The 17,454-nt window shown below is 42.7% G+C and overlaps 1 protein-coding gene across 1 annotated transcript in view; it reads right to left on the bottom strand.

Moving 5' to 3' along the window:
• LOC138525546 (lysozyme g-like) overlaps positions 1-17,454 on the bottom strand; it is a 291,158-nt gene that overhangs the window by 150,114 nt on the left and 123,590 nt on the right. Inside the window, exons 3-5 of the mRNA XM_069635592.1 lie at positions 16,060-16,161; positions 11,523-11,719; positions 11,243-11,381 (exon numbers count right to left, since the gene is read on the bottom strand). Of these exons, the coding sequence (XP_069491693.1) occupies positions 11,243-11,381; positions 11,523-11,719; positions 16,060-16,161 (438 nt within the window). The remainder of the gene's footprint in view (positions 1-11,242; positions 11,382-11,522; positions 11,720-16,059; positions 16,162-17,454) is intronic.

Here is a 17,454-nt window from a genome sequence, read left to right on the forward strand (position 1 = left end):
AGCCTCCTTCTCCGCACCCCGTCGCTTCTCTCAGTGGTGCGGCTCAGCAGCGGTCCTCGGAGGGGGAGGGGCGCCCTTGTCAAGGCGCTTCGCTTGGCCTCTCTTCTGTCCGCTCTGCGGGACGTTTTCCCTTCTCCTCAACACAGGCAGTCTCTGCAGGTAATCAGCCGGGATATTTACTGGGTTGTCGATCGGATCATCAGCTTTATGAGGTGCTTTTTAGTGGCCCGGCAGGAGCGAGACTCAAGCGCGTCTCCCTGTGCCGGCGGCCATCTTGGGAATCCTGGACGTTACATTTGATGAGCAATTTCAAGCTGACAAAGTTGGGCATCAAAATGAAACAAGGCAACTGTATGTTGATTGCTCATGTATTAACATGAACCAATTGAAAACTAGGGGTGAGGTTTTGACACTGATAATAGTTTTGTACTTTAGGGTACTCCACGCTATTAAAACACACATTCCTGCCACGCCCAAGGAGCCCCCAGGATAACACTTTCCCAATTTATCATCAACCCGGCAAGTCTTACACAGTGGGTTTCCATGATGTACAGTATGATGGCTACTGCACGGATTGTAGCTCAGACTGGAGAATGAGACAGATGGACCTCTGCTTTAGGTTTCCCGCTGTTGGAGGAAGACCAGACACAAGCATGCAGACACATTTAAACAATTTCCCTTTATTATAAGTGCAACCTGACCCACTATAAATACTTACAGCAATTCCACTATTCAGTGGTAAGTACCAGCAAATGGGAATCCCCTCTATCAGTGTTGTTTGCTCCAGATGAGCATTTCCATAAACGGGTTTACTGCACTTGATCTGGAGTTGTCAATACATTGGCCCATTTTGGGAGCAGGTGCTCATAATGGTCGAAGCCATTGTCCCGGAACCAATCCTGCTGCCCTTCAAATGCGGCAGCTAGCTCGCTCTAAACATTAAAATGTGGTTAGACATAGCCTCAGTAGTACCGAGGAGCAGAGTTGCCAGTTCTTGGTACAGAGACGCGCCCCATCAGAAGTGCCCTACGCAATGCATATGAGGGCATTTGTGGGGAATCACAACCACCTGGATGTAGACCACAAGATATCAGGGTGGATTTAAGACCGTTTTTTAAATTCAGATGCACCTGATACTGAGTTGTAGGGTGACCGAACATAACGAGTCCAGGGGAATTAGCCTACATTTGCTCCTTTTTGTTCACAGTAGTGATGCTAAGGCCTATGTGGCTTGTTTTGAAGACAATAAGTCAAGAGGGTGGCTTATGTTCAAATTGCTTTTATTGAACCCATTTGCCTGAAAGGCATTTCAAGTAAAGGGTGTGATGTATTTGAATGAGAAATTAGCAATTACATACACTGATGCATATTAGAATGGGTTGTTACATATCAGTTGCGAGAAGGGGGCAGCTTGGCTTTGATATGTTCAAAGGACTTCTGTGCCTCTCTTCCATTTTACCAACAGGCACGTCCTTTGAATAGTCTCAACGTCCAAAACCTCTCCTTTACTTAACAATTCTCTGACTCAGTCTAACAGATTTATCTTTGGTAAATCAATTATTTTCTTAGGGGGATCTCAATCATTATTTTGAAAACAGGAATCTCTGAATTCTTGAAAAATTCAAGCATCATGTCCCTTCCCTAATCATAAGGCTAGTCATAATCGAGACCTTAACTTCACAGGCAATTTAACAATTAAAAACACAGCATACTGAACTGTCTATCTACTCATAGCATGCATCATAGAGCATGGGCTATGTAATAAAAACTCTGCCCTTTGGGCATATCAAACGATCACACCTAATCCTGGTTCAGCCTATAAAGAAAGGACAGAACCTGCTTTCCATGAAAGATTTCATCATAACATTACTGATCTTCCTGGAGCCAACCCTGATGAGTACCTTGGAATGATTCACATTAACCATTTACCTAGTTGCACCTAGGGAATAAAGAACGCACCCAGATTATAAACCAGCATCAAGGGTTCAAAAAGAACTTCTTTTCAACTTGAAACACTCAGTAGCTCTTTTCTATTGTGGCCTAAAGTGAATAAATGGTGTAAAAACCTTGAGTAAGGCTTTTACGACTTTCAATCACACCACGGCACATTTTCATACATTTGAATGGCAGAGAGGAGGGGCGGGACGCAACTAGCATTTCTGCCGCCTCCCTTCCTGTCTGCCATACAAATGCTCCAGCATTCTTGCCAGCATGGATTTTCATGCCGGCGCAAATGCTGGAGCATAAAGCAGTCGGACCCCATAGGGGTACATGCTCGCATTGCAGGCAGCATTTAGAATTACAAATAACCATTGCCTGACATGCGAGCATGTCGGGCAGCGTTTATTTATAATTGTAAGACGTAACATCTCTGCGCTGCCAAATTACTCATTTGAAGAACATGAGCTCCTCAGACAATGCTTTTTAATGCAAATGGAATAAATCTCTCTCTAAGAAGGACAGAGTCCTATGTAAGATCCACCTGAGAAAGTGTCTTGGTTTTGTCAGAAAAGCCAAGAAAACTTACTGTTTGAGCTGCATCATAAATAGACGCAATTTAACATATGAGCTCTTCAAAATTTAGAGTGAACTTATAGACTTTGTAATACAAAAGAACGTCTTGGCAGACTTAAGGTAATAGTGATCCCTCTCACTGTTTCTCAATCAGTTATCGGTACACCGGGGCCACACCATGTAGCAATGCTTTGTAACCATGTGTTCTGCAGCTCATTACTTACTTTTGTATGCTGTGAAGATTTGCATGGTGTCATCACATCTCCCCAGCGGTAGTAAATCTTGGTCATTGTAATATAGACAAGTGTTTATTAGGATTGCCGACACATGTTTCGACCATACAGCTCTTCCTCAAGGCATGAATAATAAGTTGAGCAGATAAACGCCTCTAGATGTGGAGGGGAAGACTGCAAGAGTTACGATAGACAAGGAAGACATTACTGAAGAGGCATTCAGGCCAGTCTTCAATTACCATGTGGAATCACCCATAATATTAACACAGGGGCCTTTCCCTCTACATCAAGAGGCATTTACCTGCTCGAAAATGGTGATCATTACAAGTTTGGCAGTAATTCTACCGAACTACAGCCAAGCAGAATAGCCAAGCAGAATTACTGTTACTGCCACTAGGTCTGGTGGGCTGTGTTAGTCCCCAGTTATTGTATTCCATAGGACTCCATTGGGATTTCGGTGGAAGTACCACCGGCAGTAATTCTGCTGATTTTGCTGATTGTTTTAGTGGTAAGGTGGCAGATTTCCCCCAGCCTTTTGTTGGGGGAAAATCATCCACCTCCCTGTCAAGCCTATAGTATGGCAGTGTGGTAATGGAACTACCTACCATCCCATTACTGCCATTTTTTACCACACCACCCTACCCGTAATGACCCGCAATAACTGTTGCCAAAAGAATTTGATGTGTGGGGTATACATTGTCAACAGTGAATTACTTATTGAAAGGACTTTAGGCAGCATGTCTGACCTATTCGGTTCTTCATAAGCTGGTAAGATTTTGGGGGACAATGTTCATCCGCGGGTCTCCACTAATGAGAATCACATTGCATTAGATTAATACAATTATTTGTCAAACATTACAGTACTCGCACCAGCTCAACTGGCTGTCTTCTGTTCGCTGGACCAATGTTTTACATTACTAGCCCAAATTCTCCGACGTGTGTCACATTCCCATCTATTCATCCTCACCTATAATATGACTGTATCTTACTTTCGCATGTATGGTTGTCAATGGCTCTTAAATAAGAAAGGCTATTGGGAGTATCACCAAGACTAAGACAGGGGGATTCAGATCTGATCAGTTAACAATGTTATAGTTGCCTACACTCAGAAATATCGAACAATCCCTTTAAGACAGATTGTTTGAGTAGTGCCAAATGTAGATGATTGGGTAAAAAGTCTTCCTAAGTGTGTATTTTAAATAATAATAGTTCAGTGACGCTGGTCAAAAGTTGTAGTTGTACAGTGACGTAACTCATCAAAGCACCCCATATTGACAAAAGAACAGGGCCACACTAGCATGTTGGCCTTGCACTTTGTGCATTTCCCTTGCCCTGGAGGCATGTCTGGGCCTGATCTCACCTAGTGGTTAGAAGTCAGGCTACAAGTGATGTCTGCCTTGGGTAATAACGGGTCTCAGCAAACACTTTCTAAATCTTGCTACTAACTTCATCCATTGTATATGCCTTTGATCAAATAAAAGAAAATGTTGTGTCCTCTCAACAGATGGTACCAGCTTGTATCATATTTGGTGGATTCGAACCAGACTTGCAACAAAAGCACATCGAGTGATCCCTGCTTGTACTCTACGTTTTATTGCAAAGAATTCCCAAGTTCTTCTTAACTTTGTTCAGTTTTAGGAGATGTCCATGTAACAATACTTTATGAAAAGATCTAAATGGTCTACTGTTTTTAATTAGAATAATTGAAGGGTAATCTGCCCATCCTCATTGTATATATTTATATTAACATATTGCTATTAAAAATGTTAAAAAGTAGTATTTTAGTGTCTTGTTACTCCTTCAGCCATTCACTGCTCTTTTCAAATTGCACCTGATGATAGACCATGTACAATGCTTGTAGTTGGAAATTGAGGAGGTATTCTGTGGCATATGTGTATGTTCAATTTCTAATGGTGGATTGGCCCTCATTAAGAGTTGGCCGGTACACAGTAAAAGTGCTGGTAATAATGGCAGAGATGAGGCAAAATATGACCCCTACCGGCAAAAATTGTTTTGTATTACCGGCATGGTAAAACCGTTGCCAGTAATTGCAGCAAAATGCCCCCATGGAGCCTGATTGAACTCCATGAAAATGGGGACTTTTTGTAATCTGCCGGTATTACTGGCAGACAAATGTCAGTAACTGTGTTACCATTTGCCGGTATACGGCGGTTTTACCGATGGGATACCGGCACACCCATAATGAGGCCCAATGTCTAATATTGGTTAGAACTACCACCTTACAGTGGCCTGACTTAAAACATTGTCCCACTATATCCCAAAAAATGTTTCCCAAAATAGCAGGATTTTGTGCCACATTGGGCACTGACATATAGGCCACATAAAGCCTGTGTCTATGTGGTCTCATCAGATCGCTGTTTTTGAATACCACCAAACCTGATCCAGCCTTTCATTCTTACTTGATTGATACACTGAGTACCAATTTCTATGGCTTACAGACACATTTCGCAAACCGTGTTTGGACTCTGCAGCAGTTACCCACACATTCTTGCTACTGGGTTTGGGCCAAGCTCTGTGAGTGCTCACAGAGCATGGCTGTGCACAGCAGCAGGGCTCAGTCGGTGCTTGAGAAAATGCTGTAGATTTTAAACGGTGCTAACGCTGTGTCTCTAGGCACTCTGAGGGAAAGAGATGAAGCAGTCAGGAATAGGTAACAGCACCTGCCAAAGTGTGTTTCCTCTGACGTTGAGAGGAGACCAAGGTTTTTCAAAAGGGCATGTGGGATTACGCTTGGTATTTTTTAATGCACAAGGTGAATAATGGTGGGTTGTAGCATGGCTTGTATTTGATCACAACTTTTAATGGCAGGAATGGGTGATGTATGTTGTTGTCATTTCAAGTTAATTATATTTACCTCATTCATCTCTTCCAAACCCACTGCAATGCTGCTCCATATGGATTGGCAAAAAAGGTGTCACCAGCTATTAAAGCCAAAACAGCGAAAGAACAGCTTCAGAATGAAAAGAATGAAAGACATTGCTGCAAACTATCAGCGATTCGTGGGCAACGCGCGCATTGAAAGGGTAAAAAAATGAGGCTCGATTGTCGTCTTCACACAGGTGAGGCGCATTGTCATAGATTGATAACAGCACCCAAATTGCCCTTTATAAAGCTCTCTCCCAGGCAGGATATCTGCAAAATAATAAATGGAGAAAGCTCAGAGGAGCCTTGGAACTGTGATGGAGAGACAGGCAGGTCAATGAAACAACAACGGCCAAGGTGAAACACTTGCAACACAGTGGTAGCTCTTGAAGAGAGAATCTGTTCTGATGAACATTATTACAGATTTCTATCTCAAACACTGAAAAGGTGTGCTATGAGCTATGAAAAATAACTTTGATGGAGAAATGCAGTTCCATGAGAATGGATAAATAGCATGCTCTTTAATCTGCTGCTCTTCAAACTCATATCTGTATTGATCACACCCAAAGGCGTAAAATAAAAAAAGAATATCACTAGATTAACTTTTGGAGGGGTGCACATTACAGTGTGGTATGGGCAATGTGCTTTGTGCCATGAAGATGCAGCGGGAATTACCTAGAGCCTAGAGTTTGCATCTATGAAAACAATGGGTATCTTAACTGCCAAGGTCTTTTGATGATTTGAAAGAAGGTGTAAAATGTTGGCCACTCTCTTGGATGAAATCAGTGACTGGCAAGGAGATAGTAAGTATCTCATTAATGAAAGAGCTTATGCTCTGGTGGGTTATCTCATGTACACTGTGATGTATCTTGGGCCCCAGTGTGTTTGCTGCCATTTAGCCTGGCAAACCCCCTTAGCAAGCTCTAGTGATTGGAGCAATTCTTTAAAAACAATGTTCACATGTTAATTCTAATGAACTCCAAGAACTGATTCCCAATGCTCTCTCAACGTGACAACAAAACAACTCTTTGCCTTTTGCTGTCATCTTCTGGTGACGGTAAAGTGATGTATTGGGTTTGGAAATGAGAATTGACCAGGATGTCCCACCGGGGTATGGGACAATTCTTTTAAGATTCCACAACATCCCTCTTGTCACCATGATACCATCTTATCTTGATGCTGTCATGTATTTTATCATAGCATTGAGCACTTGGGATGCTTATCAAAGGTATTACAGCTTCAAAGACAATACGCAATTAGCCTGCCTGCACCGGTAGACATCTATGCACAGTGTGGCATGGCAAAGTTAGATGAGTAAAATAAAAAAAAAATGCAAAGCACTGTCCCTCTGTGATTTGCCTCCAGGAACCGCCTCTTACGTTTATTTAATGAATCCAATCATGTGCATTAATCGTTTGGATGCCACAGTGAGGATGTTGGGCAACACACTGGTGGTTTAAAACTTAAGTTGCATGAAAAATCAACATGCCACAAATACGTTTTTAAATACATTTACTCATTTGAGACATGCATGATTTTTTGACTGTATTTTTAAAAAATGATAAATTGGTTTAAAATGAGGCTGATTACATGCCATCTTTCTGGCATTGTGGCATCTGTATTATATAAAGGTGGGAATGGGCTTGCCGTGAGAACATTCCACGACTTTGCTACCTCATGGAAAAAACAACCAGTCAAGTATACTTTGCCCTGAAGAAGATGCATAAGGAGATGGCTGATTGTGTTCACCTTCCAGCTCCTTGTCAGCCAGGGACCTCATTTCACCAAAATGCCAGGGGTCGCGGACGTGACATCACAATGTCACGCCCCCAAGAGTGAGTCACAGGAAGTGATGTCATATGACCACGTCCCCACGTGACATCACATGAAGGGATATCATTTGACCACGCCCCGCGCGAGTGACACATAAAGACAGCACAAGTCTCTGACATCGAAACAGAGACACTCTATAAAGTGTTTACTTGTAGAGCAATGCCAAATACTAAGCGGCTATCAAACCCAAAAAAAGAAACGGGGAACATAGTTAACTACCGAGACGGGAGCAGACAATTACCAGTCAAGCAGATCCCTTTTATTCAGTGCCCTGATAACCGCCTATTTGCTCTTCCCAACGATGCGCTCTCAGTATTTATAAATGATCATTTAATTACGCTGGCAAGTGGTAACTGTCAAATAAAGCTCAGATAGGCATACGCCCTCGAGCTGTACATGACAGGAGGCTTTCTGCGAAAGCCGGGCTCAGGAATGAATTACCCCTCCTCTTGTTATCCTGGCCATCAAACTGCTACTCTGCCAGCATTTCAAGGTCTGCGCGGACGGAGGGGAAGGAAACCCCGGTTGCTCGCCGCCGCCGCGCTGCTTGCCCATTCTGCAAGTAGACCTGCAGACTTGAGAAACCCTGCCCTGCTGTAACGAAGAAACCCCCAAAACTCAAGGGGCCGCATTCTCGCAGATTGTCTGGTGCAAAAGGAAGAGATGAGCTACTGGATAGGCTCTTCTTTTGGACCATAAAAGCATTCTTTCTATTCTCAGATGGCCTCAGAGATCCGCACATTCTGATGCCCCTAAAATCCCCTTACATCGCGCAAATGCACACAGCAGTGGTTGGTGGGGGGCATGCTTGTGCAATTCAATGCACATCCCAAATTCATAAATGGGATGCACTTTGAAAGGTACGGAATGAAACGCATTATCCTACCTCTGTTTGAAACAGAGTTGAGGGGCTTTGTAATGCACAAAAGGGTCATTACTGACCCTGCCACGCCTTCTTAATTTTTTCATTTCCCTTTTTATCCATCAAGCAGGAACATAATCCTTTTTTTGTTGACAAAGGGCCCATAGCTGTGAAATGCATACCCAGTACCACGTGGGTGCAGAGAGTCTATACTGACACCAATGTATGCAAGCAGGGTTGCCAGCATATCACTTACACTGCAGCCCCGTACCCCGGAAATATCCAGGTCACTTTGAGAATAGAGGAATCTAAAATCAGCACATCCACTGCACTACTTCTTTGAGAAGCTGTGGCAAGGAATCAGGGCATGTAAAGAGTTTATGACAAGTGTCTATTAATGGGAAATGATTTGCTAGAAAGAAGTTCAAGGCAACCCATGCTGGGTAAATTGTAAGTATAGGTATAGGAATACATTGCTCTTTTAAAATAAATATTATTTATGTTGCTACTCCCCACACACAGCCCGAGGACGGTGGCACTCAGCAGCACAGACCAGCCTTCAAGCACTGCTGCCAGCTGCAGTCACCAAAAGCCGGGCAATCCTTTGTGTCCCGGTGAGGGTGCCCTGCTTACAGAGTATGCAGGACAAATAGCGGAGGCGAGGTTGGACAAAGTTGATGGTTGACAGGCAACCATGACCTTGAGTGCCAGCCTCCAGACCTAGTGGAGCCGCACCCGCCCCCAGGCAGGCATCATGGAGCTTGCCTTGCAAGTTGCCGTGCGCGCGAATCAGCCTGCCAGTGACTTGCCTCATAATTACTTTTAAAATAATCAGAGGTCGAAGGCACTGGCAGGTTGATTTACGCGCACCGCAACTTTGCAAGGCAAGCTCCATGACCTCTGTAAACTTTTTTGCAACCTCTGATTATTTTAAAAGGAATTATGCAGCAAGGCCTTAATCAGAGGTTGCAAAAAGATTACAGAGGTCGCAAGGGAGTCGCCAGAGGTCGCTGTTGTGACCTCTGGCGACCCCCAAATGACGTCCTTGGTGTCGGCATCACCTTTACTGGTATAAGCTTGCATTGAAGGCGTTATTTGCCCTAACATAAGAATGCTTTTACCATAAGGTGCTAAATATACGACGTATATAAGACGCAGATCAATTTCATCCTGAATTGATTCCAACTGTTTTGGGATTCAGTATGTAATCATAACATTGACAATATAATTGACATGCTGGTTGTTTTTGTGATGATTTCATTATTTGCTGATGATATTATGCTTGGTGGAGATGTCTTCTGTTTTTTCTTGGCTTAACAACTCGTTCGTCAGATTCGCGAAGTACTCTGAGCTGACCAGTGGGATTGCTCCTTATTGCCATGTCAGATCAGTATTAACCCTAGAGCAGTACAGAGGGATGTTTTATTGTCTTTGCACTATTTATTTATTTGTCATTTATAATGCGCCTACACATCACAAGGTGTTTCAAGGCGCATCAAGACAAAAAAGGGGGGGGGCAGGAATGTAGAAAAAAAACAAATAACGTTCCTACCAGGCCTTGAGACATTGAAAGGGGGGAAGGGGAAGAGGGAGCGTGCTGGAAGGGGAGGAAACAAGGGTGAAGAAAACAAAACAAAGGGCCTCATTACACGGTAGGCGGTAAGGGTTTACCGGTACCGGTATTTTACCAGTACCAGTAAATCCTTACCGCCTTACTACGAGGTCCCTTTGCGGGTTGGGGAATTTAACGCCTGCTTTTTGCAGGCGTTAAAAACCAACCCGCAAAGGGACCAGTGGAGCTAATTACGGTACCGCAATTTGCGGTACCGTAATTAGCGCCTTCCCCATTCCCATAGAGCCCTATGGGGCAAAAATGGGAATGGGGAAGGGCAATGGTGGTAGGGGGAATTACCGCCCCGCCAACCTTGGAATGGGGCGGTAATTCCCCTTTCCTCCAAGGCGGTACCGGTAAATTACCGGCATGAACCATGGCGCTAATAGCGCCATGGTTTACCGCCTACCGTGTAATGAGGCCCAAAGTGTTCCATCTAGGCCTTGAGACATTCAGATCGTGCAAGTGCTATAACATGAAATGAAGGTGAGAGGGGGAAGGAGGCGACGTGCAAGACACAGAGAAGGGAGAAATATAAAAAGAGGGAGGGGAAAGGTACAAGAAGTGCAGGTGAGCAGAACAGAGCACAGCACACGGCTGGAATGAAGAGTGGGTGCATAACTTGTGAAAGCCTCACAACAAGGTGCAGGGGCTACATCAAGTATCACCTCAAGGTTAAACAATGTAAAACACAGCACAGGCTGCGAAAAGTCAATCCAGTGCTTGGAGGTAGGTAAAATGCAGACACAGCAAGGTTAGTGGTTGCAGGTAGGTAAATGCAAAACACAGCAAGGTTAGTGGCTGCAGGTAGGTAAAATGCAAACACAGCAAGGTTGGTGGTTGCAGGTAGGTAAAATGCAAACACAGCAAGGTTAGTGGTTGCAGGTAGGTACATGCAAAACACAGCCAGGTTGCGAAAGTCAATCCAGTGGTTGTAGGTAGGTAAAATCCAAACACATTTTTGAATTGCTTTAGTAATAACACATACTACTGCGACACCTAAAAGCCCCAGGAATCAAACATGAAGTGCTTTATAAGAACATACATTATTTCTACTACTGCTCTAGAGCAAGGATCTGTAATCTGCAGCTTGCAAGATGTTTTGGACTTTGACTCCCATGAGCCCTCACCATTGCCTAGGCTGGCTACGGCTGATCATTATCGAAGTCCAAAACTTCTGGTGAGCCAAAGTTTGCAGACCCCTGCTCTAGAGTAAGGCCAGGATTTCAGAGTCTGGTGGTTGTGATAAGCATTAGTTCAGTGCCCTCACAGCAATCACTAATATGCTCCATGCTTGATACAGACCTTTCAATTGTTGATTCACAGTCCAGTTTGGGAACTTTGCCTTAATGGTGTTAATCATAGTGATGAGAAACTCGGTAGCTTGTGAGATGTGCTCTTCACTGTCCCATGCCCCCAAAGGAGGGTGCCATAGTTTGTTGAGCTGAAATACAAGAGAGGACTGTTACAATTTCTTATCAGAGCCACCTTAACCAAACAAAAAAGGACACATTCAATGCTTAAGAGTTCACAGGCAGCCATGCCTCGAAGCCGAGGGCAGGGCTGCTTTGCTTTTGGTCCTGACCTGCATTAATCCGTAGAGTCTTTTATCGGGATCTTCTCCATTGATCAGGTTAGCGCCTGCATGAGACTCGCGTGAAATAATTGCAGCTATCACCGCCGCATCCATGCATAAGTTGTGAGCAACAATTCCAATTTTCACTTTGTATTTTGCCATTCTTTGGTAGTCTGACTCTGCTATATGAAGGGATGCAATGTGCCCTGTGCCAATGAAAGTGAAGACATGTCATTAAAAGCAAAGTTCATTTTTCATTGTTTTAAATAATTGTATCGACATGGTAAATCTGAACCGACGTTTTGCTGACTAATAAATAGTTACTTACAATTTTAAAAGTACGCACATCATAACACAGATCAGTTGCCTAGCATGAAAAATGTCTTTAGTTAGCAGAATCAGCAGTTTCTGTTCCATCAGATACATTCATCCACTCTTTTTCCCCACTTAGGAAGCCCCGCCCACCTGGTGCCTTCCTGGTTGCTGCTCTTTTTGCCTACTTTGGTTACTTAAGTGCTTTGACGTGCCATGGTTATAGAGAGGCTGGCGGTGGCCTCATACTCTAATACAGCATAAACAAACATTCACGGACTAATTACATTTCAAGTAACTTTATAGAAAATGGAGTAAAGTATAACAGAACTTGGATTTCCTTACTAGCAGAAACCTCTTTAAAAGACATTTAAAAAAGCACTAACTTTGTACAAGGGCCCAACAATTGTAGTTTTATAATAACAACTCATCCAATTCAAATAGGTCCATTCCACTGCGGAAGCAATGAGGTGAACAGTGCTGAGTACCTCTAGCCATTGGTTGTTCCTGGGGTAAAGAGAGGACATGTCACTGAGGCACACAAAGCACTCAGGTGACCTAGAGTAAGTACAACTGTTTTGAATAACCAACATGATTACATATTATACACCAGTTGACACAACTGCCAAAAATAGTTGACAAAAACCAGAATGGGACTGGACAGTGAAACAACTTCCACACACTTTAAAGTTAGCGCTAGGAGGTACCAAAGACGATGTGCCCCAATATCCTTACTTTGTCCATGTCTTTCATTTGGTGTAAAGACTAATGTTACTCGTTATATGAGTGGCATACCAAGGATTTGGTCTTTTATTAACAAAAAAGAGAGGCAAACCACCCACCCCATCTGGTGACACCAAGAGGAATTATTTCAATGAACAAATAAAATCAACAGAAAGTTAATCCAGCAAACTATTCGAAATCCTCAAAGCAATAGAACAACCTAGAGCGTTGACCCACTCCCCCTTTCTCACCGACCAGTGACAACTGTGATAAGGTACAAAAAGCGTTTGCAGAGAAAATCAGAAAAGCCAGGGCTGTACTAAGAGAGGCTCAACAAATCTCACTGAGCCAGGCTGAGCCAGCTAATGGAGTCGAGTCCACATTACAGCAAGGAACCTTTAAATTCCACGAAATCACGACCAAAGAAATGTTAAAAACTCTAAAATCAATTAAACCTACCACATGTGCCGAAAACATAATTAAAAAAAAAAAAACTGATATTGGAGAATGCAAACATCTTCGCCCCCCTACTCACCAAGATGGTGAACGCTTCTCTTCGGGATGGCCATGTACCGACTGACATCAAAAAGGTCATAATCACCCCCTTAGCAAAAACACCAGAACTAGACCAAAGTGACCCTGGTAATTTAAGACCTATTACCAATTGTAACTTTATACTAAAGGTACTAGATACAATTGCCATAAACCAACTACAGGCATTTGTTGAAGCCAATGAGATTTTACATAGTCAACAGTCTGTTTTCCTTGCGGCACATAGTACCGAAATGGCAATGCTCGGTCTCCAATCCCACATGCTGAACATAGTGGAGAATATCAGCTGTGGTGTACCGCAGGGAGCCAGCCTATCGCCGCTTCTTTTCTATCTTTATATTAGTTTCCTCTGTATCATCCTGGAGAAAATCATAGTATTTTTCACCAATTACGCCGATGATACCCAGCTGCTCATTGAACTAAGCGGTAACTACTCCCAGAACATGGAAAAACTCTACAAACTAATCAAAATTTGGATGACCAACAATTGGCTATGTCTAAATGTCAAGAAGACAGAATTAATCATCTTCGGGACTCATGCAGCCAGGGCCAAATTGAACCATCAATGCAAGATTTTCAACGTTAATGAGTCCCAAATAAGGGTCGTAAATAAAGTCAAAAGAGGCTCAGGTTATGCAACTGAATAAGAACTGCTCCTATTACCTGAAACTCTTACATAGAATACATCCCTACTTAAGTGAGGAAAATTGCACTAAAGTCGCAAGAGCCACCCTACTGTCCAGGTCAGGTTGGATTATGGTAATGCCCTATTATTAGGAGCAAATAAAGGGCACATTGCAAAATGCCCAAAAATCCAAAACAGAGCTGTGAGAATTATCAAAGAAAAAAGGAAAATAGAACACATTAGTGAAGACAGGAGAAACCTACACATAGGTGCATCCATGGGAAAGCCCTGGAATATCTCAAGAAGAAACTGGTTACCTATGTGCCGGGTCGTGCCCTTAGATCCGAAGCTCAGGGCCAACTCGTAATCACCAGATTTAGGAAAACAAACGGACTAGGCAAAGCCTTTCACATTAAGGAACAAGGTGCCACCACAAATAAGATTAGAGTCCGCATACAGTATTTTCAGAAAAAAAACTCAAGACCGACCTGAATGTAATATCCCTGAATCAAATCAAGATCCCGCCTGGAATTTTGATGATCTGTGTTGTCCTGTGACCTGTATGTTTAAAGTTTTTCGTGTACGTGTGGTGCCCCGATGACTGCGGACTCTGGCGCAGTAGAAATAAATAATTGAGTAAATAAATGGCAGTGACTTCAATGGATCGAGCCACTTATGGCGATCATCAATCTTGATCAGTGCTCTCAACAGCAGCAAACAATTCCAGAAAGAACAACCATGCTGTGAGAAGTTGAGGGGCAGTGATCAGTGAGGTAAATAGTATGCAACGTAAAGAGGAGTGCTGAGAGAAAGAAAGATAAGGACGAGCGAGGAACAGAGGGTGTTGATTAGCGATGCAAAGACTGGTGCTTGCATGGGACTGTGCAGATGTACAGACAAGGAGATGGAGGGTGTTGCACTGTACAAGGGTGGTCAAACAACACAACATTTTTCTTCTTTGCAGTTCAAGAGATGTACAAACAATTGTATGTCCTGGATCCAGTAGAAATCATGTAGAAATAATTAAGTAAAATATCCACCCAGGACACCCTACCTTTAAGTAAAAAACCTGAGAAAGCAAAGTCTGATTCCAGACTGGGTATTTCAATTGGTACTATGACGGCTCTAAGTAGCTCATACTAGTGAAACATCCACGGGACATCTAAGACATGATTTCTACTGCATCCAGGGTTTTTATAATAGAAGTCACCTACCAAAATAAAATCATCTGTAGACCTTTCTTGATAGAAATTCAGACAATATGCAGGCACTAATTTCTGCTCAACTTGATCCAGTAGAAACCATTTGGAAATTGTTAACGGGAATTTGGATCTATGTCCAAAGGCTGGTTACAAAGGTCTGTACCCGTGGATTCCAAAACAAAAGGCGGCATTACGCAGCTGCAGCCTTTTGTACCGGTCCACTCCCGGTCCCTCCCCGAATCCCCAACCGCTTTGCGGTACCTTCTGCCCCCCTCCATTCGTTCCCTTTCCCACTTACCTGCTCTGGGCTCGGGTCTCCAGCTGCCTCCTTCCTTCACCATTTGCACTCTAGACACTATGTCCCTGGATGCCAGAAGCACAGCACGCCAACCTTTTGTGCGCAACCTATTGTGCCTTGGGCTTCCAGAGCCACGGCATCTAAAGTGCAACTGCTAGAATTTATACCAGGGCACCCTGCTATCAGGTGAAAAGCATTGGGTAGCAGAGCCGAATTGAAACAAGGGTAGGAAATCTGAGTTGGCTTCTACTGGATCCGAGTGTTAAATGTGCTTTTAAATGGAAGTAACATGAAAAACAGCTTAAAGGATTTTCATTGACGCATTTGAACTTTCTTGTAACTTTTGTATCTGGAAAGTTGCCAGTTAACCTTTCTGCTGCCATAGTGTCTAAGGAATGAGGAACACTGGAAGCATACATGTAGCCACTGTATGCATGACAATGATTATGTTATGTACTCAAGAGCCGGAAATCAGCATATGGGTAACTAGTGACTTGGCTTTTTAGCGAGCGAGCACATGTGGAAAGTGTGTCTGTTCAGCATAGCACACTTTCCTGCAGAGCAATCACCTTCACTTTGCATTGCATACAACAAAAAAGATCTGGCCAGTACACCATCCCAGATGGCATTCTGTTACAATGGCATACCTTGCTCTGTCTTTCTCTGTTTGATGGAAGGGTTGAAAATAATGTTTGCAGGGAGATGTTGCACACCATAGACCTGATACTAGGTATCACCTTAAACGATTAATGCAATTGTGTCGTGAAATACAATGACAGTACATATAACACATTTTAATCACTGCACGTTGGTCCTGAATTAAATAATACATACCACAATATGTTAATTTGTGCAGCTTTGCCGTTTGGCAACTAGCTCCAGAGGTGGCAACACCCTTTACGTAGCCATAACATGGAGGAATTCCTCTGGAAAGACCTGAGAAGGGAAAGAAAAACAATGTTTTTTTCTCTAAAATTCAAGGCTTACAGCATTTGGTCAATGGTCAATGAGTTGCCAGATGTACTTTGTTATTATGCATTTGACGTATGCGTCTTACCTCTTCGAATGCCCTAATTATACGTCTGACGGATTTCAGGATCTAAACACTGCATGTGGTAAATAACATTACCACCTGAATATGTTATCTGCTGGGCTGGTGGTAATGGATGCAGAGTTTGAGAAATAACGATTTTTGCTCATTTCCTTCATCCATTGCCACCCTTATGGACATGGATTGTACATACTAGTAACTCATATCACTATTGCAAATTTTTGAAATGCAGAAAAGTTTAAGTTCTGACCCTTCTGTGCTTTACATGGAAATGTTGGTGAGAAGGTTGCGTTAAAAATGCCTACTTTTCACTCCCTTTGAAGGTACACCTTCACTTCAACTTTTTCCAATCCACCAGATTTTCATTCATTCGTCAGGTATGAACGGACGTAACACACTTGCATGCTTTTTCCACTCTGCCCGAGAAATGCGGCTCCGTACAGCTATCATGCGATTTTCATGCTGGCAGTAATGAATGGATTTCTATTTTGCAACTGGTGAAAATCAAGCTGATTCTATAGGAATCCCTTCTAAATGCCTCCCACAGTCAGTAATTGCAGGTGGCATTTACACTTTTTATAAAAAGAAGTGGTAAAGTAAGGTGTTAACTTTAATCGTAAATGCTTGAAATGTTTTCAGATTGCATGGAGGAGACCTGTACATGGAAGCAGTCCCCTCCGTGCAATGTACAATTCAAATGACCATAACCCCCAATAAACTTTACTGGAATATCAGCGTGTGTTCAACTTTTGTATAAAGTCTAAAGTCTCTTGAAGACAAGTAGGTGAAAATCCTGTATTTGAAGGCCAGATTAGGAGTTGTTCAATGATAGTATTTTTTTTTTAAGATTGATATAGCCATGGCACTCTTCGTATTATAATATTGGGAATTAACACATGAATTACTTTATATGGCAAAAATAAACAAATTTAAAAAGGTGAAAAGCATTTGAATATTTTTTGAAACAAGAAAACCAGTTGGCACATAAGGACACAATACCCTTTGTTTTAAAAGTGTTTTTGCTATGAGGCTGTCATAATAGCGGTATATACCTTTGCTTGTCAACTGATGAAAAATAGAATACTGTGGACTCACCGTGGGAAAGTTTCTTTTGACCAGCAAAACCCTTTATCTAAAAACAGGATCAAACTGACTTTGAAAATGGGATGGCTATATTG

This window comes from Ambystoma mexicanum, chromosome 7p (assembly GCF_040938575.1).
Source record: "Ambystoma mexicanum isolate Mex_15411 chromosome 7p, UKY_AmexF1_1, whole genome shotgun sequence".
Classification (NCBI taxonomy): Eukaryota; Metazoa; Chordata; class Amphibia; order Caudata; family Ambystomatidae; genus Ambystoma; species Ambystoma mexicanum.